Here is a 25,209-nt window from a genome sequence, read left to right on the forward strand (position 1 = left end):
GAAATAGAAAAAAACCCACACAAATGTACACATAAGCAGTAGCTATTCCAGCACCTGGTTTTTTAAGCTACCCTCAAAAATTTCTGCTGTTTTTAATGTTGCATGTAAACAACAGTCAAAGAAATTATTGAGGAACTTCCTCCAGCCTTCTTGTATACATACCATCAGCACAGCTAAACTTCTGCATGAACTGTTTTTCATTTTCTTCTTCGGGGTGATTGGGAGATTTAGTCCAGTAACATTCAGCCTGTACTCGCTGAACAGAAACCCGCTGAGTTTTCGGATGGAGAAGGAGTAGGAGCAAAGGTTCAAGAACCCTTGCAATATCATGTCTTTGAAGCACTTGATTTAACCAGGCTTGTCCCACTGACCATGTAGAACCATCCAAGCTATTGAGACTATCCAGCATGATAAACAAAGACCTAGAACAGAAAGATGAATGAATCTAGCAGAAATTCTACACTGTTTACAGAGTAATCCCCCTTTAATCTGATATATGACAAATTTTAACATGCCAGTACATACTCCAGTGTCTTCTCCATATAAACCAGTATTTTCTTTAGAATCCAAACTTTGCAACCTGAAGCTTTATATTTTAGTCTTGTCTAATGAAGAAATGGCCAGAAAGAGCTAGTAATAAGGTCAGTTAAGATATTTGCTCTAATAGTAGCAGTTGCATAGTCAGTTCAAATATGTGTAAGGCTTCTAGAATAACAAGCTTTTGTTGCCTTCTGAGTGCTACCACCATTAAAAATATACAACTTTAAAAGCCAATTCACAAGGATACACGCAAAAGAAAACTTATTCAAAGATTTTATCCTCAAGAACAGAGAGGAGAAATATACTTGACAATTCAGCAGTTCCTGCTGTCATTATTTTCTTTTTTAATAGTTCTAGCCTTTAGAATCCTTTCCAGACTTCGGGAAAAATAATACATATACTGGACTCTGAATTTTACCTACTGTTTTACATCCTCCAGTAGTACATATTCATAAATTTTTAGCTGTACACATAGAATTTATCACTGCTTATGCAATGAGTGATGGTATCAAGCCAAGGAAAGAACAACCTTTTTACTCCACTTCCTACAGCTAAGTATGCATTAGAAAATATAAATAAACAGTTTTCCACAACACTTGTGCTAGCTAAGGAAGACAAAACTAGTTCAGAGTCTGGATCATTTAGTCTTTTTTAAAAAGGTAGTCTGATACCAGAACACAAAACAGAAATCCTCTGCTGCTTGCTATAAATGACCTCTTACACAAAACACACAGAATAAATTAAGGAAAAGAACTTTCATATTTTAGCACTTGCTTGCAATTTTGTTCTTAGGTTTTCTTAGTTTTACTGTTACTTTCCATTTCATATAATTCAGTTCTGGGTTGGCTTCTCTCTCCTGCTTTTGTTTTTATCAAAACATAGCAAGAACTCAGATACTAGGTTCAATATAGACCACTTTGATTTTAAACACAGTGATAGAGTGACCGTTCTTTTCCCATTCTTTATAGCTTCCAGAAAAATTTACAGCTTACATAATCATCATTGTGAAAACAATTTTGCCTAACACAAATTCACTTCTTGTCCTTCTTCCTTGCTCTCACAGTTACACTGTAGTTCTCCAACCTCTAAACACACTGTGTTGCCAGTATAAAGTAGTTAAAGATTTTGAAGTAAATTTATTTCAATTGAATCATCCTTGCAATCACCAACCTGTCAAAGGTACGGCCAAAGGAAGAAGATTTGTTAATATGAAGGTCTCTGGTGAGATGCCATAGCACTGCAAACTTAGCATGAGCTTCCATTCTTACTTTCTGTGGACCAAATAATAAGTTAGATCTATCAGAATGTAAGAATTCCTGATAAGAACTGGAAAAGGAAAGAGTCATACAGTAGCACAGAAGATATAATGAAATTATTAAAATTATCTTTTTTGACTACACGTTCAAATACTATTTTCTAATCTTAAAACCAGTAATAGCCAACAATAGGTCTCTGTGAGCAATTTAGTACCATGAAACGATTCTCCCCCATCATGATCTTAAATGACTTAGTTTCAAAGTCTAGCTAAAAAAAAGTTTTAGAAATTTTAAAAGTGCGGTAGCTTGAACAATACTTATTTTACTTTCACAAATTAAACAACTCTGTTTTCAGTGAGGTTATCTTGGCACTAAAAGAGATCATGAAGAAATGTGCAAGCTTTTCAATATGAAAACTCAAGCAAAAAGAGACAGAGAAAAGGCAGAGAAAGAAGAAAAAATATTAGCTATAGCATCTGGAATGATGGGATTAAACACAGTACACATGGCAATAAGGGAATGAAAATAAGTTGGCTAGAAAGAGACAAGAATTTTCTAGTTAGATATGTTGTAGACAAGAGTTCTTCAAATTCAGCTCCGGAACTTTGAATTTTACTTGGAAAAATTGGACATGCTTACTGCCCAAAGGACTTCTAATAAGTAGTAATAATATATATAATATTCATAAAATTATAGAATATCCTGAGTTGGAAGGGACACACATGGATCATCGAAGTCCAACTTCTTATATTTAACGGTAAAAATGGTCCAAAGTAACAACTGTTATGTCTATCTCTTTACTGGGGCTGATCAAGGCAAAGAGGTATTCCTGCAAGGCTGCAAACAACAGTAAATGTCATGCTGTGATTTGAATACATGGATACAACAGACAAGTAGTTGTAGGGGTGAACAAAGCACAGCAATCAGGACAATTACACTGAATAAAACATCAAAATTACTTTCAAGTACAATAAGGGCTTAAACTAAATTACTAGATGATAAGCAGAGACAAAAGGACAAAGATTTTCACTTGTTTGTTCTTAAAATATATTGTTATAGGGAATGAGCAATAGGGGTTTAACCAAAATGAGACAAAATTAAAAACTGTTAAAATCACTGTGACAGTTTGGAATACTTCCAGACTTCATTTACATCAATACAACTTCAGAAGCTTTGCAACAGCTAATAAAACTAGTATCTGCCATAATAATGAAAACTTTAAGTAAAAGCTATGAAAATTACAAAAAGGACACAAGACAAATCACATTAGACAAAAACTAAAAACAAACAAAGCAAAACCACCATCCTACACCAGAAACAAAAACCAAGAGCGACAGCAGCATTCTAGAAAGTAAAGCAAACATCAGTTGTGTTTAGAAAAATATGCTTCTCACAGGTAAATAACCCACAACACTGCTGCAAATATATACAGTTACACAAAACAATACACTGGCATCTGCTGAATAGAGTGAAAATACCAATTCTCAAACACATACAGATGACTCCATGTGAGCCCTTCCAATCCATGCTGGGAAGATGTAAGAAATTACTGTTTTCACAGGAAGGTTGGCAGAAATGAGCGAATGCCACATCCACGGTCACAGCAGTTCACAGACCCGCCTAATAAGTGAAACTATAAATCACCACCAATTTTAACAATATAGCAAGCTGTGAACAGCAGAGACTGACAGAGTGGCTCACATTCACTTTTGCTGACCTGGTAACTCTGGTAGAAAGGCAAAAAGCTAACTGCTTCTGAAGTCACACAACCTTGTGTTGCTACAGTGTGTAACCATTCATTCTGTTGGGACTGTGAAAACAACTCATGGATCTAAAATTTAAAGCACTACAAAGGCCTAAACTCAAATGTCAAATTCACAGTCTCTATGTGAAATAAATTTCTAGGTGAGGAAAAAAATTAAAGTATCTGTCATAACAAGAACTCTTACTAACCACAGCAAAAGCTAAGCACGTGCTTTATATATTGGGAAGCATAGCATAACTTTTGATAAGATATGAAGTCTCCTACATAAGTCTATTGCTGAATGCTGAAAAATTTCCTTTGTCTAGCATGAAACTACAGGCTCATCACAGAGCTAAAATAACATTTGAAAATATGCAAGGCAACATTTTTTCAATTTTGAAGTTATTTATACCCCCCTCTCAAGGGACAAGTCCTTTTTCTACATATATTTCTATAGTTATATACTTAACTGGTTTTTTAGTAAATATATGAACAACTTGCCTTGTCTCTGTGAGTCAGCTGCTGACTAATAACATCTTCACAAATACTAGAAGATGGAACGAGGTTGTGCAGCTGGTAGAAGAGCTCCACACTCTTCTGATGATGCTGAGGAGTTCCATCACCCAACTGGTCCCAAAGAGTTAAAGCTATATGCTTTGTACATGAAAAGTTGCAAGAGATAAGTGAATGACTATCATGTCTTGTTTTACTCTAGACTACATTGATCTCCATGCAATGACAGGAGACACTACATTTGAGGACACTCTGTGACCAAGAGGCAATCTGTAAAATGGTTCCTTTTGTATGAACAGAAGAAACTGTTTTAAACAATGCAATTACTCGCTACATAAAAATTTCTTGTTAAGAGTCAGAACTCTTATGAAACTTATGAACTCTAGAAATAAATTTTCATTGAAATATAGTTAACTACATAATATACTCTGCTGCTGATTATCTTTTGTAAATGATCTCTTACATAAATTACACAAATGCAAAGATTGCTGTTTAGCAGTCCTACATTATGCACATCTCAGTTTTTACCTTTGCTGATAAATGCTGCCATTCAATCAGGTTTTGTTTATACATTTAAAATACGCATTTAAACACGGATTTTCACTCTTGGTCAGTAAGAGAATCGCAGCAGGAAAACTTACTGTGTATTTTCATTTAGATTTTAACACAGGTTACAACTGATATCAAAATATTCAGCAAGAAAATTTGGTTTACCACACCAAGGATGGTAAGGGGGCCAAGACTTATCTTCGCCAGAAAGGTAAAAAAGTATAAAGAAAACAGCAATGAGATACTGCATCTTACCTTGAAGAAATCTGTCTTTTCAGCCATATATCTCAGATTGCCTTGAGTAAGAGGAGGTCTGATGACAACAGCCACTCTCCCCTGGTTAGGACTAAGAGGCTGAGCAGTTTCCACACTGTTCAGATTTTCTCCAGTGACAAGAGCAACAGATTGAGTCAATCCAACCAAGTCCATCACAAGGGAAATAGTAACACCCTGAACACTGAAATCACTTGCTTGCTTGCAAGCATGCATTAAAGTCTGTAACCACAGTGGAGGATGTACTTGTTCACAGTCTGAAATAAAAATCACAGATTACATATTCATTTAACAATTTTAAATATTATGGATTTTCCCTCATATCCCATAACTATATGTACAATTGTCTTTTGTCTTTCATATTTTAATCTGTCCATTGTATGGGATTAGGAAAATGTATGCAAGAGAAAAAATTCCTGATGTATCTTTAAGATAATACAATTAAGAATGCAATACTGTATCACTTCAAACATTTAGTAAGCAAGAATAGAAAATTTTTAAAAGCAAGAGAAAAATAAATTCTATAGAAATGCATCCAGATGATTTCATGCTTTAGGCAAAACTGAACTTTTAGTAGTTTGTACATCCTTACATTCACTTTCCTCCTTCTCAAAAGTCTTGACCAGCAATCAGACCTTAATACTGTAGTTCTTAGTCTGAAACAATTCTGTGGTATATTCTATAGATATATAAAAATACCTAGGACATTACTATATATTATCTTAAATATTATAATATACATTTAGACAGAATTATTTACATATATAAACTAAGTTTAAACCGACAAAAACCCAGAGATTTTCCTGACAACACTTTAAAAGTTTCTGTGAAAATTGCTGGTTTTGTGTGCAGAAACTTGATCCTACAAGACCATATTCTGTTTTCACTGTAAGTGGTCGTTTTCCTCTTCTTACTGTCCTCTCACTTAATGTCACATACTCTGGCTTGATAGTGGAAGCACCTTTCTCTGAAGTGTGCAGTCAACTCCCCAAGTGAATATTGCACCCTTTTATTTTAGAGATACCAAAGTAACTTCTCTTAAAACTTCGAAAAGACTGTATTGTCTGCGTTCCTAAAAAGGCAAATGCTGCTAGAATCAGACACAAGTGAAGAAGTGTTATTTAACAGGAAAAAATATAGCATCTATTTAGAATCAAGTGCAGAACAATGCAATTTCTAATTTATATCCACAGTAGTTAATTTTGAAATATAAACTGGAGCCTAAATACTCCTAACAATTCCATACAGTGTTCTAGAGTTTACAGATATAACCATTGTTCTCAGTTTCACTTAGTTCCCTTTTTAATTTCTTCAATTAAAGATAACTGAGAAACTAAGCATACAGCAAAATCTAAGCACAATTATGTATCAATATCAGATTATTTTGGTTCCTTCAAATAAACAGACTGATGACTCTCCAGGGTGATTAAGAGCAATTGGGTCACATCACTAATGGAACCCATCAAAAACATGTTCCAAATTTAGGAACTCTTCAATAAAAACAACCTCTTCTGCAGTATATAAACCCATATCAATAGATAGGGTGGTGTGAGAATTACGGTAACTACCTTCTTCCATTCTCTGTTCCACTGGAATTCCGTGTTACAGGAAGTAGCACTCCAGGACAGCTACACAGCCCCATTCCCCTCAGTATTCCCATATGCCCTGCCATTCTGTGCAACAAATGTTTATATTTGAAACACAATTCTTCCCATCGATTTTACCCACCTACAATTTACGCTTATTCCTCAAACTTACACTGTTTAATACTGTAAATAGGACATCACAAATGGGAAGGTTCAGGTGATGAACAAGAAACACAAATCCAAGGCATTTAACAAAAAGTAAAAAGGACTCCTAGAATTATTGCCTTCATACGAGGCACATACTACTCAAGTTCTAGAGGCTTTTTGCTCTGCAGTGGGCAAGGCAGCAATAATCAAAAGTGCTACATCCATAAACAGGTCAGAAGCAAACAGCTGACTTTTAAAATATTTTTAGCCTTTAGACACAACACTCATTTGTAGGCTGCTAGTTTTTGGGAAAAATATATAAATAAAAATTCACATTTCCAGGGTCATATCCTGAGACAGATCTCTTACAAAAGGTAGCAGATCTTTAGCATTGTAATACCCTTAATTAATAAACAGTTACAATCAAGTTGCCTTCAACTGACATAAATACTTGATATGTCTGGATGTTATGAAGTCAAATATGTGCTCTGCTCCTGGCTGTGTAATGAAGAGATATACACAACACATCTTAAAGACCACAGAAATAGAAGCAGCAGTCAAATTAACATGCTTGTTTCCAAAAGCCAAAAAACTACTCATCTCCAAACACTGCCCACCCCTTAGCCTTGAACAGATCTTGAAAATTGTGGATAGGAAACAAAAAGCTGCAACCATGAAGTTTCCTCAAAAAAAATAAAATCACAGAAGATGACTGTGACAGTAGCCAAAATTACTGTAACTATTTCTTGCGTTCTCCAAGCATATTCACCATAGCACCATTTTAAGGAGCAACTCTTAAACTGCAGACCAAAAGTAGAACAAAAAAGTGGAACTGTAAACTGAAGACTACAAACTGTAAAACTAGACTGTCCATCTAGAACATCCCATTTTACAGTAATCCCTAACTGTCAATGTTTAAATTACATCTTTATCCGTATCTGAATGGTTTCACCTATCTGTGAACATACCCATACTTCACAAATCTCACCATTTTTATTTTTTACTAATGCAACTGTAGCTTGAAGGACTTTTTGCAAGAACTGTTCCTTTAATGGGAGCAAAGTAGACTTAATGTATTTCTTATCTGGTATGATTTTTATTAGACAGCAGCATACAATTTCCAAGTATTGCCAAAGTTATCAATGTGTACATCAAGCTAAAATGAAGCTAAAAATGTACTTGATGTGAGCTGTGGCCATTACAAAATATTACAAAGAAAACATCGTGGATCCATACAGTAAAGAAGAACATCTGACAATCCCGATTCTACTCTCAGGCTTCAGTTTGCATAATTTATATTTGTCACCCCAAATACTGATTGGTATCAAATCCCATGCCAGCAATATTCTTAAAAATCTATGAGAAAATAATTTAGTTTCCAAAAAGCAAACCAACTGCTACAGAAGAAAACTTGCATTTCTGAGAACAGCAGCAAACAGCAACACACACAAAGCATGAATACTATTAATCTAATTTTTTTGGGGGGGGAGGGGGAATAAAAATTAATATCTTAAAACAAATAAGAGTGCAGCTTACCAACTTCAGGCTTCCCAGGATGTAATTCCGAAGTACGGTTTCCTTCAGCAATGTAAACGGGAAAGCTCGAACATTCAAGATACAGTTGACAAGCAGCAATAAAGGCAGGAAGGTATTCTTTTGGTGGTGTTCTCTTGTTTGTTTTCTTTACCTTAGCATCATCTTGTGATTCTCTGTCCCGTTTTGTGCTCTGTCCTTGCACTGTAGTGAGGTCCACCGGAAGCTCTGCCCCTAAGGGCTGAGACAAGGAATTACTCTGAATGATATACAGGTTGATAAATCTGGTTAAAAACTGTTGGACATACTCCAAACAGCACTGCATTGCAGTCTTTTGGATCGTTTTACCACTACGAGTTGCTGCCCCCTGTGTCATTATGGAAGGAGGCTGTACAATGGTCTCCTCAGATCCCACAGTTGATGCTGTCTCAGTCTCTGAGGATGTGCTACCGATAATAGGAATGCCAGGTGCACTGTGACCTTCATTCAGTGCTCTGTCAATGTCATCAGTTGTATCTGCCTGGTATTGTACAAACTCAGTGAACCCACTTTCCGATGATCGACTGCTTGGAGGATTTTCACCATCTTCAAACACATCATTAGGATTTTCAAGCGAAACTGATGGCACCTGAGTGAAATAAAAGTTTAATGACTATTCAAAATGGGTTATTTCAGTCTTAGTGAGAAAACATTTAACTGCATCTGAAAGCAAAAAGTTTATTCCACGGTATTAAATCTATTAATATAAATATATTTTATGCAAAATGATGTTTGGTGCTTCAGTAAGCCTGTCAGACCAAGCTAATAAAAAAAATGCTTATCAAGCAAAATGTTTTAAATATTATTGCTTTTAACCTTTTCTTCATATCATAATCATGTCTATTTTATTATGAAAGAATGGTGAAATGTGCAGGCACAAGGTATTATTAATTTATACAGCCTCATAAACCAAAAGGTTCATACACCAAAGAAAAACCCTCACTTCAGCAGAAAGCAGGACATTGAATTATGTTGCACATAGTCATTTTAGCTAGCAAGATTATATTAATACTTTAGATTTTAGCATGTTTACAAAAGGACAAGATATTTATTTGTTAATCTGCTAATGCTGCAGTCATAAAGGAGTAAAAAGTGCTTGCAGTCAAAGGAGACAAAAAAGATGTCAGCCAAGAAGAATGGGAAGATGTGAGAAACTGTGAAAAAGTATACGCTTCTCTGATCATCCTTTTGAAGTTCTCGCTGTACAGGTAAATAATCACATTAAATATTCAATTATTTTTACCTAATGACTGTCTAAATACATTAATGGTAGAAGAACCACAACTATCAAAGTTTTGTCTCATTTGGAAGGCACAATCGGTATAATTTAACAGAACAACTACAAGTTGCCAAAACACCTTAGAAAGTGAACGGTGGAGCTGTAATACAAGAATAAAATCTTTCATAACCTAAAAACATTTTTCCCATTTCCATATGTATAGTAATAAAGCCAGCTCAACTTATCAGTAAAATGTATGCTCTCTGACTTCTATTAATTGTGTATGGAATCTTAATTTATAGCTATATATATGGCACAACTTTAACTAACCAGCATCTTTCTTTTTGTATATCAATCCTCAGATCTGGAAGATGGGTATTTTGTTCAAATACAGAGTTATAATTATGAAAGAAGACATAAACTTTTAATTTAAAAACTACTAATCATTTGCAACTAGAAAGGATATAAATCATCTCCTTAGAAATGAGAAAGAAGGGTTGTTCCAGAAACAACATTTCTTTGTGACTCATTTTGTGCCTTAATTCCCCATCAATTCACAATATGTACAAATCTGATGAATGATTTCTCAAAAAGAACCCACAGTGACATTCTGGACTGTTCTGACCTCTGTAGTTTTCTTGGTAACTGGTAGCACAGTCTCTGCTTCCTGGTGAGAACACGTGGAAACAACTAAAACAGAAATGCAGGAATCGATGGCAGTAAATGCAGGTCCTCTCATACTTCTGAACCTGACATCTTACTGGAGATGGCAAATGTTGACTGAGATCTAACAGGCCCAGAAGTTGTTTTGCCGTCTGATACCCTAATCCCTAGACATTTTAAATATGGAATTTGAGCATGATGTAAAAATACTAATTACTTTTTCTATTAATAAATAAAAACAGAGACATCATTATATATGGGAAATTATGTCTTGCTTTACCAGAGTTGGAGTAAGAATGAAAATCTGTTTGAGCTAGTCAAGGGAAGCGATCAGTCCCTTCTATGCAGCAAGTTTAAGACCACAACCGGAATACTGTATCCAAGTTTGCACTCAGTAGAACAAAACAAACACTGATGTATTGAGCACATCCCCTAGAAGGCCACCACAGGGGCTCCTGATATAGAAGGAAAGCTCAGAGAGTTGGATTTACTCAGTTTGAAAGAACGTTAAAAGTTATGGAGGGAGTGAAAGTGTCTCTATTGCTGTCTGAGAGTTCCCATTAAGTAGTTGAAAAGATGGAGGTGTGCTCAGAAATTCACAGTGAAAGAACAAGAGGCAACCAACATGAGCTGCAACAATGGAAATTCTGACTAAATAACACAGTGCAAACAAACAAGCTGTACAGAGAAGTTGTGGTCACTTCATCCTTGGAGATATTCAAAACTAAGATGGATATGACCCTGAGTGACATGGCCTAGCTTTAAGTAAAATCTAACTTTGAAATTAGCCCTGCTTTGAGCCGTACTCTGCAACTGTCACTTCCAACTTAATTTGTTCTATGATGTTTCCTTACTCTCTTCAGCTGGAAAGCAAGGATTTCAGGGCATGTCACTTAACATACCTCACAGAGCCATGGTAGCTCTGTGTAGACCAAACTAAACTATGTTAAAAGTGAAAGAGTTGCTGGCTAGTTTGTTTCTTTTATTTCTTTATTAAATATTCTAAGAACTTAAAAGTGGTACTAAAATAAGTGCTGGGTATTAATCCAATGCACATAAATTGGGTAAAAAGAGAATTTAAGTATGACTAATATGTAACCAAAATGGTAAATTCTTTTGAGTCCAGTTATTCTACTTGATCAGACTTGTGAAGCACATTAGAAACTTTAGTTGATTAATTCATTCTTAGGCCCTGATTCTGAAGTGATTTATACATGTTTAATATCAAATCTGGATAAAATTCCTTAAGAGTCAAGATATAGTGTCACAATTATAATTTCTTTTGATGATCTAAGTTTCTCATGTATTGTTGTATATTAAACTAAAATCTAATTAAAAAATTGTAGATGGTTCAGCACTGACTTAGAAAGCCTGCTTTTCTTTCCCACACAAGAAGTATTTTTCCCAAATGCTGCAAAACTTAATTGGTTACCTTTTTATTTTCCCATTCTTTGATGGAGCTGCTGTGTCCACTAGGAAGCTGCAGGATACCATCTGTACCAGCAGATAGCAACGGAGGCTGAACCTTACTAAGGATCTTCGAGCAGAGTCTCAGAGAATCAGTAAGTTCAGACAAATGCAGAGTATTAAGGTGGCTTGTCAACGCAGAGATCATCCTGAGCAACAGCTGAGGCAAGTGTTCTGTCTGTATTTCAATGTAAGTCTCCTAACAAAGGAGTAGTAAAAAACTCAAATTGTAACACCAAATTCCACCCTGAGGTACCTACCATTTGCTTAACTGTATTCTAAACATATGGATCATGGAAAAAGGAAAATTAATATCTTAATATCCAAGAATAAGAAATGCATGCTTTACTAAAAATATTTAGAAAATTAATGTTAAAGTTGGGTAGCAAACAAATAGTAATATATTTAGCTCTTTTTCAAACTATTGCATATTGTTCATTACATAACAAATACACTACAAAACATAACAATAAGACTAAAGAATGCTATTATTTTAATAACCTTAAGATAAAAGTTTAAGAATGAAAGATAAGTCATTAAAAACTAAAGGAAAAACAGGCTAATTGCCATACCTGACACAGCACTCTCATACTTCTAGTAGGCTTTAAAATGAGAAAGGAAAGAATTGAGGAAAGACAGCTATAGAAAAAGTTCCAACAGTCTTTGCTACATTAAGCAATGACAACAGAACAAGAAGATATATCTTATCGTGACATTTAAAAAAATCTTTAAAAGAAAGCTGCACATTTAAACTAGCATATCAAGCTACAAAAGACTATACTTGTAATGAATACAGAGAAGAGAAAATGAGGACAGACCAAAATTTTCAGGTATAAACATCATAAAAAACAATTCACTTATATCCAATCACTCTATCAAGAATCATATAGTAAAACAAAAATTTCTTTCAATGGTGTCCACCAGTTAATGGCAATATGTTTTCAGGGAAAAACAAGTAATAAAGTACACATAGTATTTCTGTAGACTCTAAATATACAGAATCCCAATATTAGCAATGAATAAAGCAAATTCTTACCAAAGAAACAATATCCAACAAAAAATCCACTAACAAGCAGAAATTTGTCAGAGGTAACTCAGATTGCTCGCTATCACCTCCAGGCCCAGTTTGAAGTCTGGCATGTAATGTCCTCCTGCAAAATTCAAATAGGCTTTCACAATATTTTTCCCTTCCCCTTACATTGAGCATATTTATGTAACTTAATGCAAAGCTGTACACATTGGGGATGCTTATAAACCGATAAGCAACCTCTTTTTCTGCTGTTAAGTAGCTTATTTCACCCCATGGCATTCTGTCAGAAAAAGCAGCAAATAGCCTTTCAGTGTAAAACAGTCTTCATTTGTAAAAAATTCAGGCTACAGAAAATTGAGAATGGAAGACAATAACTTACATAATACAGCAGTTCATGTAGAAAAAAAGAAAAAAAAACAAAAATATTATCCAGATTTCATTTATTTATTAATAAGGCAATTTGGTATCCATGTTTACAGTAACACTATTTATATGAAGAGAAATACTCACCTGCTTCCTAGCTGGCTGTAGATGACTTTGTTTACCTTAGCAATTCAATCCAACATACAAAAATCAAGTCACAGATATGTTGGAAGGAATTTCATCTACTTCAACTTCTCACACTGAGCAGGACTGCTAAAAAACCTAGATAAATTCATCCACATCTGTCTAGCAGAGTTCTGGAAATCTCATAAGGAAGCTCCACAGCCTTCCTGGTTTCTGCTGTTCCATCTCTTCCACTGCTGCACCATGTTCTTAGCAAAGCATTTCTGAAAGTCCAGTCTTAACCCTTCAGCCAATTTTTGTTCCTGTCCCTTGTTTTCCATCAGCCACTACCAAAAGTATGGCTGTATCAACCTTGCAAATGCCCTTCAGGAAGTCATAGGCTGCTATTCAATTTCCCTCTTTGCCAGGCTAAACCAAGCTTACCTAACTCAACTTTCCATGCAGTGTCCTGTGACTGACCATCTTAGCAGTTCTCTACCAGAGTCTCTTCACTCTCTCAACACTCCTCCTCAGGAATGCCCAAAGCTGGACATGATACTCCACATGTGACCTTAGAAACACTAAGTGAAAGGAAAAATAACTTCCTTTCACCTGTTGCCCAGGCTCCTCACAACGTAGTCCAAGACATGGTTTTCTTTGCTTCGTACAGCATACTGTTGCCTCATAAGACAAATTTGTGTCAAACTATCTTAATATATTAGTAAGCAATGAAAAAACATTTTCTACATTTTTCATTTGAAATCCCTACATCATCTATCCCTCGCTACAGCAACAACACCTGCACTACTGTGGTCCCTTCATCTGTTTCTCTTCCATTAATATAGTCAGTTATCCCTTATTTACTATGTCCCCTCCCATAGTTCTCCTTGTCATGCACAGGGTTCCCATCCTTCTTCTTCCGTAAAAGAGTGGAGGAAAAGACAACATGTTCCACAAGTCACTCTTGGTAAAGCTGACAGGTTTGCCAGACACCCCAAGGAGTAATCCCATTCCGAACAGATAGAACAAAAACTAGCTTTGAGATCACTCTGGAGCGTCCCCTTCAGTTAGCCCCCTTGGGCTAACTCCAACTTTTGACTTTACTCAGACACTGAGTTTGTGAGAACTCACGTTCCTGAAACCCACAACCACACTCTGGATATTGGTCAAAAGATCAAAGTTAAAGGGATGGGGGAAAAAAAGACTTACAGACTAAATGATCTCATAAGACTAACTTCTACGAAGAAGAACGTTAAGAAAAGTTAACTTCAACTTTACACATGCAGAGGTTAAATATTACCACCTACCTACAACATTCTTCAAACCAACGAGCAATGTAATCCCACATATAATAAGGCTCAAAGGAATTGAAAAGAAGATTGGCAGTTTTAATCAATTCCGCCGTTTTCTTGTTTTCTCTCAGTTTGCTGAAAGAAAAAAAAAGAAACATTTTATATTTTTACACTTCATTTCAAAGTTATATAACTACACATCGCTGTGAGTTTGCCCACTGCCAGTTAACACTGACAAATTATCCTCCCCTCATTCCTACAGTGGTTGCTGCTCTAGAGCTTAGTATATTGGCAGGCTGATCATATCAATGTCTTTTCAAAGTTGCTAGGTTTCTTCTCCATCCTTGCTTTAGTATTTGTCTTTTAACTACATTTTTAATAAATCTGTTCTCCCATGACTTTGTTCCTACAGTTGTTTCTCCCACCCAGCTTTGAACTCCCCTTTTCTCTCCACCCTTTAAGATATTCAACTCAAATCCTGAAACACTTTGTATTCCACTCTGGCTGTCTTGCAGCACTCTTCATTTTTACTCTACTCTTTTTTTTTTTTTAAGAACACAGATGTAAAGAATACCACAACTAATCAAACAAGCATTGTTGTCATGGATAAAGAATAAAACATACACTAAATAGTAAAAGAAGTAAAAATAATAAAAGCCATAGCCCTTCATACCTTTGTGCTAAACATAGAAGATGCAATTAATGTCAATAGATCCTGTATCATGAAGAAAACAACTCACAGTCCCACAAGCTTCACAGTCATGATTTCAGCAACAAAAAGATATATTATTTAATACAAAAATCAGGCATTGGAATGGGCTGCTAAGGGAAGTGGTGGATTCTCCATCCCTGGAGGTTTTTAAGATGAGACTGGATACAGCACATAGTGCCAGGGTCTAGTAACCACGGCAGTAGTGAATCAAGGGTTGGACTTGATGATCTCAGAGGTCCCTTCCAACCCAACTGATCCTATGATTCTACGAAAATACATTCTACTCATTATTCACCTGCTTAGTTGTGCATGATCTTTGTTGAGAGATGGTTCTGTCTGAAGCTCCAGTTCTGCTTTGCACTGTGTATATAATGTTCGAAACACTTCAATCAATACATCCTCTAGTATGGCAGGGCCTATGGAGAAATACCAGTAGTCATGCAGTTGCATTATAGCACTGCCAACAGTCCACAGCTGAAAGCCATCCAAATCATTAGCTAGCTTTGGTCACTGAAACCATAAAATTCTTTCTGGTCCAATCTTGATTTTTTTCAGTCACCTCCAAAATTATATTCCAAGGAAAAAGGCAAGATATCCAACACTTAAATGCTGTAAATACTTTTGTCCCACAGTCCTCTGCACTCATTAAAGAAGGCATTTAAATACTTTAAATAGGGGAAAGGAAAATTAAAAAGAAACACCAAAAACAAATCCAAAATAACTACCCACATAACAAACAAAATACTTGCTTCCTTTGGATAAATTCTTCTGAAAAAAAAACCCAACAAACTTTTTTTTTTTTTTTAAATCTATCATCTCTGTGTGTATGTTAGAAGAAAGAACAAATTATTCCCAAAAACAGCTGAGGTTTTAAAATAGTGAAAGTCACTGTTTGATGAAAGAAATGGAAAAGATCCAATCTGCATTTTTTCCAACATGCAGTCAGTTCTCTCTATGACTAACTTACTGTTTCCTGTGTAGAAGGTAGAAGAAATGGCATTTGGTAAAAGGTAAATTTAATGAATACATTACATTAAACACAAAACATACATACAGCTTGGCAGACCTAAGAAATCCTCACCTGCTAGTACTAAGAATATAGCTTTTCAATTTGATTAACAAGAGAGAAGTATTCTCACAGCAAAACTACATAAAACAAATTAAAGATTAGCAGTAATACGAAAATTACCTAGTTCAGGCTTATCCAGCAAACTGATAAGAATTCGAAAAGGCTTTAAGTCTTGCATTAATGTGCTTTCTTCTCCCTGCCCATTAATTTGTAATATTCCAACCATTGCCTACAAAGAAAAAAAGCAAATCAGGAAAACAAAAATAAAACCAGAAAACATTTTCTTGGGGGAAAAAAAGAAGCAATAGAAGCTGCACATAAAAGGAAAATTATTAGTGGACACCACTATTTCATCTCACTGCAGCTCAATCTCTCTATGTTGAAGTATTCTCTCAACTTTGCCTATGAGAATATTTCTGTTGAACAGAACTTGATAACTTGTATATATTTAAAATCAGAATAAAATATTATATACAGATACTAACTCAATAATTCATCAGAATAAGACAGAAGACATGAGAGGTAATGAAGAAATTATTTGAGAAGGTAAGGCATGGAGACATTATGGGCTTAATAAATAATAATCTGCCCTTCTAGAATATATTCACCAAGGTGACAGAAAACTTTCTTGGCTGAATAGCAATGCCAACTTCAAAACAAATGGGGAAACTGAGTTTCTAAACCAAAGCATTTTAGGGAATGAGCCAGAGAATTAAAAAAAGCCCAATGAAACAGGAACAGATTTTGCTTAGTTTTCTCTCTAAACTAGTTAGTTTCTTTCACAGTTTCTAAAAAAGGAGAATAGAGAAGAGAGAGGAGAGAGATAGGAAAGAACAGAGGCATGAAAACTGGTTCAACCCCGCTACCTGCTGTAGACCAAGTATTATCAGCCAGTATCCAGAAAGAAAAATATTCTGTACTTGAATATGCCTCTAGAAGGTCAGAAATATATGGAGATGGACTGCAAAGCCAAAACACAAAGAGACTGCTAGGGAAGAAGGCAGAAAGAAGCAATGCTTTTGAAGTCTTTCAAAAGACAGAAAACGGTTTTAGAAGGCGTATGAAATTTGTATTATGTAGAGCAAGCCACATGTTCTAATGTCCACAGTCTTTTCAGACAGGAAAGCTTTAATGACACCAACTAAACCAGAAAGATGGACAGATTAAAAAAGACTATAACCTAGTAACAAATGCCTGTAGGCAAAACTGTAGCTCATTCAAGGCTCTCCTCCACACCTGGATAACTTCTGAATCATCTGCCATGGGAGGCAGATGGGTGAGAGTGTCACAGAGGTCCTTGCTGCACTGGAATTCTGGGGTTTCCTCATCTGTACAACAGCAGATCTCACCAGCTTCAGACAAAACTGAAGTGCTAGCTCTGTGCTGGGTATCAGCTTTGAGAGCTGGGATGAGCTAAATATTCATGTGTCAGCTACTACTGTCGGAATCCCCACTCTCATTCCTATACAAAGCAGTGCAATTCTGACTATCAAAAAACCTCTGACCTTATCAATTTGCCTTAATGACAAAATGTCTTACTGATTTCAAGATCAGACTCAACAGCATCTTGAAAGACAACTGTATGCTTTAATTATTGTGACAAAAGAAGCACAGTTCTTAGGGCCAGTGAACCTCAGCTCACTTAGCAAGACTTTAAGGGTAAACCAGTTTAACTGTCAATTTTCTCAACTATTCCTGACTGCCAACAGAGACTAGAAAAGATGTTCCCCCTTTGCCTGGAGGGCAGAAAGACTCTTCTTATTTAGACTTTCTCAGCACCATCTGATAATCTTTTTCTGATTCCCATGACACAGAGGAGTTTCCATATCAACAGAAGTAGAAAAGAATTCTCCAATTCCATTTCATAAAAGAACAGGCTCCAGTGTGCTGGGCTTATAATCAAATATCTTCCGCATATACTTCATTCATTGTGGAAAAGGAGAGAGAGAAATCTAATATTTTTCCTGGTCACACTGTTATTCTAAAGAAACACACTATTCTATGCCTTAATTTTTCCACTGGGAAGGTATTGGAAGAGTAGGACAGAATACCACAAAAAGACAGATTACATGGTCACACTGCAATGACAAGTCAAAATATAAAAAGAGACAGCAACTTTGATCAGGATCTATTTATAAAGATATATGCCACAATAAAACATCATATAGCTACCTGGACTAACATCTCCTTAGAGAAGGTGTTGAAATAGTAAGTGGCATGCTCCTCGGGATTGCTGTGCCTTGTGCTTCTGGGTCCTACAAGGGCACCATTGTTATCAAAACCTTCAAGCAAACAAAAGACAAAGCAAATAAGTATTTGTCCCTTAACAAAATATATTGCCAATTTCTTTAAACTAGAGATCAACTCACTAGCACTGATAACTTACCAAGATGAAGTCCAAGTCATGTTGGCAAGAGAAAGATGATTTCATAGAGTTTAATATGAGAAACTAAGTGATACTTCCATGCAAGTAGTTTGCACACAAATTAAAAACTTTAGTTTTATGCAACATTATTAACCAAATTACATCTTGTACTATAGAAAAATGTTCACAAACACCATACAAACCACAGAGAGTATCTTAAAAGAAAAACACCTGTTGCACAAAAATATTTTAATATTAATGAGAACACAAAATTCAGTGTTTTAAATATAAAGAGATGATCATCAAAACACAATGACATGACTAAGGCACTTGGAGAGAATATCAGCCATATTACAAAAACAAAATCAATTTTGTTATTCAAAATTACATGAAGGAGATGGACCTTTGTGTTGTTAGTTTGTATCTTTTCCCACAGAAAAAATAGGCTAAAGGAATAAAAAAACCCCCAACAATCAGGTTGGTCAGGATTTCACCCTGTTCCACAGAAAAGTTTTCCAGTTTTGTCCTGAAGTGACAAAAATACAAGGAAAGCTTAAGAAGATGCACGCCCTTTAGCAGCAAGTTAAAACAACCACAGTTGACAATAGTTAAGATAACCTAATTTAAAGAGATGTAACACGATTTTTATTCCTAGCGAATGTTAATAGTCACTCTGAGCTATAAAACAATAGGAAGAAATAGCTAACACTGAAGTTAAATAACGTTAAAGAGAACATCAGACTTCAGAGTCTTCCAACGTAACTGACCCCCTCTCTCAATGTTTTATATTAGGAGTAGAATATCATAATAATAGAAAAGCAGCACAAAACCAAATGGAAAACAAACAAAAAACATATTGCCAGAAAGTCTGTCCAAATATACAACAAACAGAGGCAGTAGCTGTTCACAACACAGGATCAGGAACAATCACTGCAAAACTGTTTTCTGAAAGTGTATTATCTTTCTTTGTTCTCATGAAATAGCTGTAAAAGAAGGTTCCACAACTAAATACATAGCACGATATTTTAAACACATAAAATATCTTTTTCAATGATAGCAAAAGGCACATCTAATCCATCAAATTTAGATGAATTATTAGTATAGTGTTTAATATAGAAATTATTTTTTCCCTAAATTGGAAAACGCAGGTATGGAGCATGACACTGCATTTCGTTGTCTTTTTTTAAAATATGAGTAATTTACAAGTCAGTGTCTGGAGAAATTAGTAACTAAACAAGCCAAGATTTTCTCATATTTATCTTCTAAACCCCTGCAACTTCTACAGCAACAAAACCAACCCCCTCATGCAAAACACTGTTGCTGACTTCATCCCTCCCTTCATCATTTCAATTCTCTCTCAGAACCCTTTACTACTCACATCCTTTCTTCCCAGTCACCCACAGGCTACCTGCCTCTGATGTCTTAACTATCAGCTGGGAAAGATACAAGAGCTGATGGGAAGGATTCTGGTAGCCTGAGAAGCACATATGTGCTTGCTGGTGAGCTGGGAAGTCAAACAAAAAGGTAACAATCTTCCCCTCAAGTAGAGAAACACTTTATGTCTCTCCATTCAGTTTCCAGTTCCTGTGGTACACTTAGGAACTCCCATGATTTTGTCTTCTCTCAGAGTGAGTTTAAAGAGTAACTGGCCAGATTCATGTGACTACAGGCTTCATTTCCTTAAAATAACAAGGCTGAGTAAGAGTAATTGTTTTCTAAAATTTTAGAATTTCTAGTCTTCTAAATATTCCCTAAATAGTTAAGGGCCTTCTAATAGCTATTATTCTCTGCTACCCTCTTCTGAATACATGCTGGTTTCATATAAATATTTAAATGTGTATTATATTGATAGTATGCCATTTGGTAGAGGTAAAAGTGTATACCATGCAATTGCTCGATTTTTATTCCAGAAAAGTGTTGAAAAGTGATTGATGATCTGTTAATTCAGTTATGCAAAGATCTAATGAAGTTTAAAGTTTGCACACTCAAGCCATAATATCAATGTTTTTCAGCATTCTTTTCTTTTCATATCTTCTATACTGTTGTGTTCCAACTACCATTTAAACTCTATAATGTCTATTCTCTGTTTTCTTCATTTTATGTTTTTAGACATACAGAAGTTGCCTTTCAGTGTCTATTTCCATGGGCCTAGTACACCAGGCTCTAGCCTGAATGTGGCCCATAACTGCTGCTATAGGAAAACACACCAATAATTTATACAACAGGGAAGAGTTCCAGCATGACATTCTTCATCTTGTGTGTCCATGGAGAGAGACAGTGCCTTTCTTTCTTATGAAGTAAATTAAGGATTTCATTTTTCCAAGAATCTTTCTCCACAATATCGCAAACACTGCTAAGGAACATACAATTCTCCCTCTACTTTCAGTGAGCAATGACATGAAATACAAACCTACCCAGAAGCCACGCATAGAGCCTTCGGTTGAGTGACATATCCCTGCGCAGTACTACATGAAGGGCTGCTGACAGAATTCTGATCATGTCTGGACGTGTTGCCTGAAGAAGTCAAAAACATGATTGAATTTAACTATGAAAGATAACCCTTTTTCTATGCTATCAGCTTAACGGTCATTAAAGCACAGTTAATTTCATGTTTTGATATTTCTGAATTTGATACAAGAAAACATGATCTTGCTCCTAGGAAACCAAAATATAACTATTATTTGGAATAGATACTTTGTAATAACATGCACCCTTTACAAACAGCAAAAATAATTGACTCTATTAACAGCTCATTTTTGTTACAAGAGATTTCATTTTACTTAGGAGGCAAAAGCCTTGGAAGCAAATTCAAATGAAATCCAGTGTAAAAAAAAATTATTGAAGAATTTTAAATCCCTTTCAGTTTCTTACTGCTTTAAACGCTTCTGTAAGTGTTAATATTAAAAAGTGTTGCATTGATAATTTCATCACTCTAGTACCTAAACAGAGACAATTCAAATATTTCCATAGTCACTGATAAATGTGAATGAAGCACTTCCACAAGTAAGAACACAGTTCTTTTTACATAAAAGTGCAGGTTTTCTCTAATTTCTAACAAGGTGAAAATTATTCTTGTATTAGTTTTCCTCCAGGAGTAAAATAAATCATGGATCTTTTAAAAATAGGAAGTGACTAACAACAAATGCTGTCCAAAAAAAACCCCCACAAATTTTAACATCTATCTCCCACTACTGCTAGGGCTAACTACTCACCCAAAACCAATAATCATTTTCAATTCTCTAGTGTTCTGAATCAGTTATGCTAAGAGGATTAACTTTTGCTGACTTTGAACCCTGAGAATTAGAAACTTGCAAATGAACAGATAAATTTGCTTTCTCATCAAAATGAAGCAAATTAAAAGCTTCTTCATAGACTAAACATGATAATTTATATTGAGTTTACAGAAGTTAACTTCAAAATTAACACATCAAGTTAAAAAAAAGCAGAGATTATGACATAAGAATAGCAAACCTATCTGAGAAACTCCTACATACGACTCTTGTTCAAGCTTGGAGAAAATCATTAACAAAAACCAACGAAACACTTCTACTGACTTAAGAAGTGGAGTACATTTAGGAGTTTGTCAATTCATCTCTCATGTTAATAACCTACCTGGCTCATGTGGAAAGGAAAACAAAAAAGGATAAGGTCCAACGTGCTCCTCTGTACTAAAACACTGGTATCTTGCACTGATGTGCTTACTGCTTCTACCTAAAGTAATGGCAGACATCCCGAAATAGTTATTTATTATTTTAAGAAGATAGATATAAAAGAGCAGTCAAAAATAAGAACAGTTATTTATCAATAGTGGTATGTACAAAATAAAATTATTTTTAAATTTTGAACATTGAAACAATATAAAACAAAAAAGTAAAAAGTTTCGCAACTGAGGAATCACAGAATCAACAGATTCCTTGAACAATACAAAAACTAAGCTTTTGGTTTTTTATATTACCAATGAATACCTTAAGTTTAAAAGACAAAATAACACTCTATGGATTTTTTAAAAACATATAACAAAACTCAATCACTTTTAACTGAAGCTTGTAATGAATGGAAAGTTTTACACAAAACCTAAGCAGTTCTGAACCTAAGCAGTTCATTCAGTTTTGCAACACTTTTATCATGCACAAAAGCATTAGTTTAAGTGGACCTATAATAAAGGTGCATTTTTATCTCTTCAGAGGCTAAGCTCAAAGACAGAGAAAGCATCTAAATCCCCCCAAAATACATTACATAATAACATCAATGTCTTCATTGTTCCACTAAAACATTACCATTAATTCAATGTCACTGCCAATTATGTAGAGTTGGTCCTCCATGGAAAGCTTCCTGTTCAAGTGGGAGAGGACATAAGTGATGCCAGGCAAGCGAACTGCAGGGCTTGTGAGCAGGCTGCCCCAGAGGGCACTGTAGAACGCCGACTGATCCACAGCCGAGGCAACTTTCTCCAACAGCGTGTTTGTTCTGCAGTAAAATCAAGTCAGCTGAATAAGGGTATGTATCACAGCTCATCCCTGCTCCCAGTTTTAATAAATATTACAATTAATTGTTCCAGGAAGGTCAAAATTTGTTTTGAGAGGCCTCATCATACACTGAAACTTATAATGCAGCCTGAACAGAGTGATCCAACTAGCAAGCCTGTGGGCCAATCTGGCTTGCAAAATGCTTTTGCCTACCCACAACTTCTTATGTATTCCTTATGTTCTCCTTATGTTCAAAGAGCCAAATAACCCCCTCATCTGCTACTTAAAGCCAAGTGTTGCTACAGACAGAGGTTTCAGAGAGACAGCAGGAAAGCATAGCTACTGAAGAATCAAGCAAATGGCTTTTGCCTTCTCATTCCTCACACTGAGCCTTTCTGGTAAAAACAAGGCATAAAAATACCACAATTCTTTGAGCACAAGCAATCCCTTGCCCTGTCTTCGTTTCTTCCCATTCATGTGGCAGCAACTCCACACCCTATGGCAGGCCCCAGGAGGCAATCTGGGTAGCCCTTGTCCCTGTTGTAGTGATGCCAACTGCACTGTGTGTCTGCCTACACAGAAATAGAAGAAAGTGTTAAATTGCTCTTCACATATAAGTTGTGAAAATTCTTGTTTCTGAAGTTGGAAATATCAAGAATATGTAAGTACATGAACAATTCCAAGACCTCCAAGTGTTGGAGTGTAACTTCATCCTTTAATAAGTTAAGATGCTACCTCAGCACCCCAGACTCTGCAGTCAAGATAACTCAACTGGGGCATAGGCTTGCTTGATAAGAAGTTATTGCCTCCTGGGTCACTCTGCTAGAAATAGAGTAATAATCTATGAAGGTGGGTGAATTATTGTTGTCTTCTACGTGGGTGGTTCAGTGACAAATTAGATACCACAACAAATATATTTTAATGATGTAAGCTTTGTTTGGTATCTTACATTCAGTTAAGATACGTATTTTAGACCAGAAATAATATGGCAGTACTAGCTTAGAGGAAACTCATGGAAAAGAAACAAGCAGCACGTTCCAAACATGTTATATATGTCAATCCATAAAAGAATCATAGAATTGTTAAAGTTGCAAAATATCTTCAAAATTGAGTCCAACCATTAACTCAGCACTGTTAACTCTACCACTAAACCCTGTACCTAAGCACCACATCTACAGTTCTTTTAAATACCTCCAGGGATGGTGGCTCCACTACTTCCCTGGGCAGCCTGTTCTGATGCTTGACAACCCTTTTAGCGAAATAATTTTTGCTAATATCCAACCAAAACCTCCCCCAGTGCAACTTGAAGCCATTTCCTCTTTTTGTTTCTTTGCCTGTTACTTGGAAGAAGAGACTGACATAATATACTAAGTCTACTTAATGTCAATTCCTTTCAATAGGAGGAACAACTAACAGCTAATTTGTCCTAATCAATACTAAGAATCTTCTACCGTACTATTCTAATGCAATTAATAAGACAGGATGAAATTAAATACCACTTATCTTAAAAAAATAAAATCCACAAGTATTCAATGAAAAGTTACAGAAAAAACCCCAAACAAATCACCAAATCAGGCATATCACCTTAGTAACATATCTATCCTTACCTCTCATAATACTCTGATCCTTCCTCTAACCCAGGCAGAATCCCAGTTAACAGTCCTTGCAGTCCTGGTTTCAATGTTTTCCCCAAAGGGAGGTAATAGATCTCATACAGACTCAATAATGTTGGCTTGACAGACATAGCAGCATTGGCAAGGAGTGGAAATAGTCCAGAACTGCAAAAAATAAATTTTATCTTTTTTAAGGAAGCTGCTCATGTGACAATTTCATTTCTATTTCAAGAGTGCTACAGGCATATCCAATGTAGTTACTATAAGGATCAGATTTTTGTCTGATATGACTGACTGCATTTAGATGGACAAGTTGGTAAGTCAAGGCCAATATTATGAGCCTTAGCAGTACTGGGATAACAAGCACTGAAGGTCCAGAGATGACTGTGTTTTTCACCAATAAAACAAATATGATAAACCAAAAACATGTCTGCATGACGGAATGTTAATTTTGTCCATGTTGAACTACATCACAATGAAAATTGTATTTAAAAATACATTTGCTTTGCACTTATTAAGAAAAAACAAGATGAGATCAATTTGAGTAAATTTACAGAAATTATTTTCTGTAAGAAAAATAATGATGTTTTAGTTCAGCAGGTTACCTAAAGGTAAAATTTACAATATTTATACTGTTAAGTAGCATA

At 35.5% G+C, this 25,209-nt stretch overlaps 1 protein-coding gene across 9 annotated transcripts in view; it reads right to left on the reverse strand.

The window, feature by feature from the left end:
• DOP1A (DOP1 leucine zipper like protein A) overlaps nucleotides 1–25,209 on the reverse strand; it is a 61,686-nt gene that overhangs the window by 22,652 nt on the left and 13,825 nt on the right. For 5 of the 9 annotated variants that reach the window (XM_032681224.1, XM_032681217.1, XM_032681219.1 and 2 more), the window contains exons 4-19: nucleotides 24,557–24,727; nucleotides 22,761–22,950; nucleotides 22,096–22,194; nucleotides 20,898–20,997; nucleotides 18,291–18,400; nucleotides 16,239–16,347; nucleotides 15,345–15,465; nucleotides 14,353–14,472; nucleotides 12,566–12,680; nucleotides 12,102–12,131; nucleotides 11,495–11,728; nucleotides 8,145–8,769; nucleotides 4,858–5,132; nucleotides 4,042–4,194; nucleotides 1,711–1,811; nucleotides 163–422 (exon numbers count right to left, since the gene is read on the reverse strand). In XM_032681224.1, the coding sequence (XP_032537115.1) occupies nucleotides 163–422; nucleotides 1,711–1,811; nucleotides 4,042–4,194; nucleotides 4,858–5,132; nucleotides 8,145–8,769; nucleotides 11,495–11,728; nucleotides 12,102–12,131; nucleotides 12,566–12,680; nucleotides 14,353–14,472; nucleotides 15,345–15,465; nucleotides 16,239–16,347; nucleotides 18,291–18,400; nucleotides 20,898–20,997; nucleotides 22,096–22,194; nucleotides 22,761–22,950; nucleotides 24,557–24,727 (2,813 nt within the window). Of the gene's footprint in view, nucleotides 1–162; nucleotides 423–1,710; nucleotides 1,812–4,041; nucleotides 4,195–4,857; nucleotides 5,133–8,144; nucleotides 8,770–11,494; nucleotides 11,729–12,101; nucleotides 12,132–12,565; nucleotides 12,681–14,352; nucleotides 14,473–15,344; nucleotides 15,466–16,238; nucleotides 16,348–18,290; nucleotides 18,401–18,504; nucleotides 18,791–20,897; nucleotides 20,998–22,095; nucleotides 22,195–22,760; nucleotides 22,951–24,556; nucleotides 24,728–25,209 lie in introns of those variants that run through there. The other 4 variants (XM_032681225.1, XM_032681221.1, XM_032681223.1 and 1 more) reach the window with 3 other exon arrangements.

Source organism: Chiroxiphia lanceolata, chromosome 3 (assembly GCF_009829145.1).
Source record: "Chiroxiphia lanceolata isolate bChiLan1 chromosome 3, bChiLan1.pri, whole genome shotgun sequence".
NCBI classification, from domain to species: domain Eukaryota; kingdom Metazoa; phylum Chordata; class Aves; order Passeriformes; family Pipridae; genus Chiroxiphia; species Chiroxiphia lanceolata.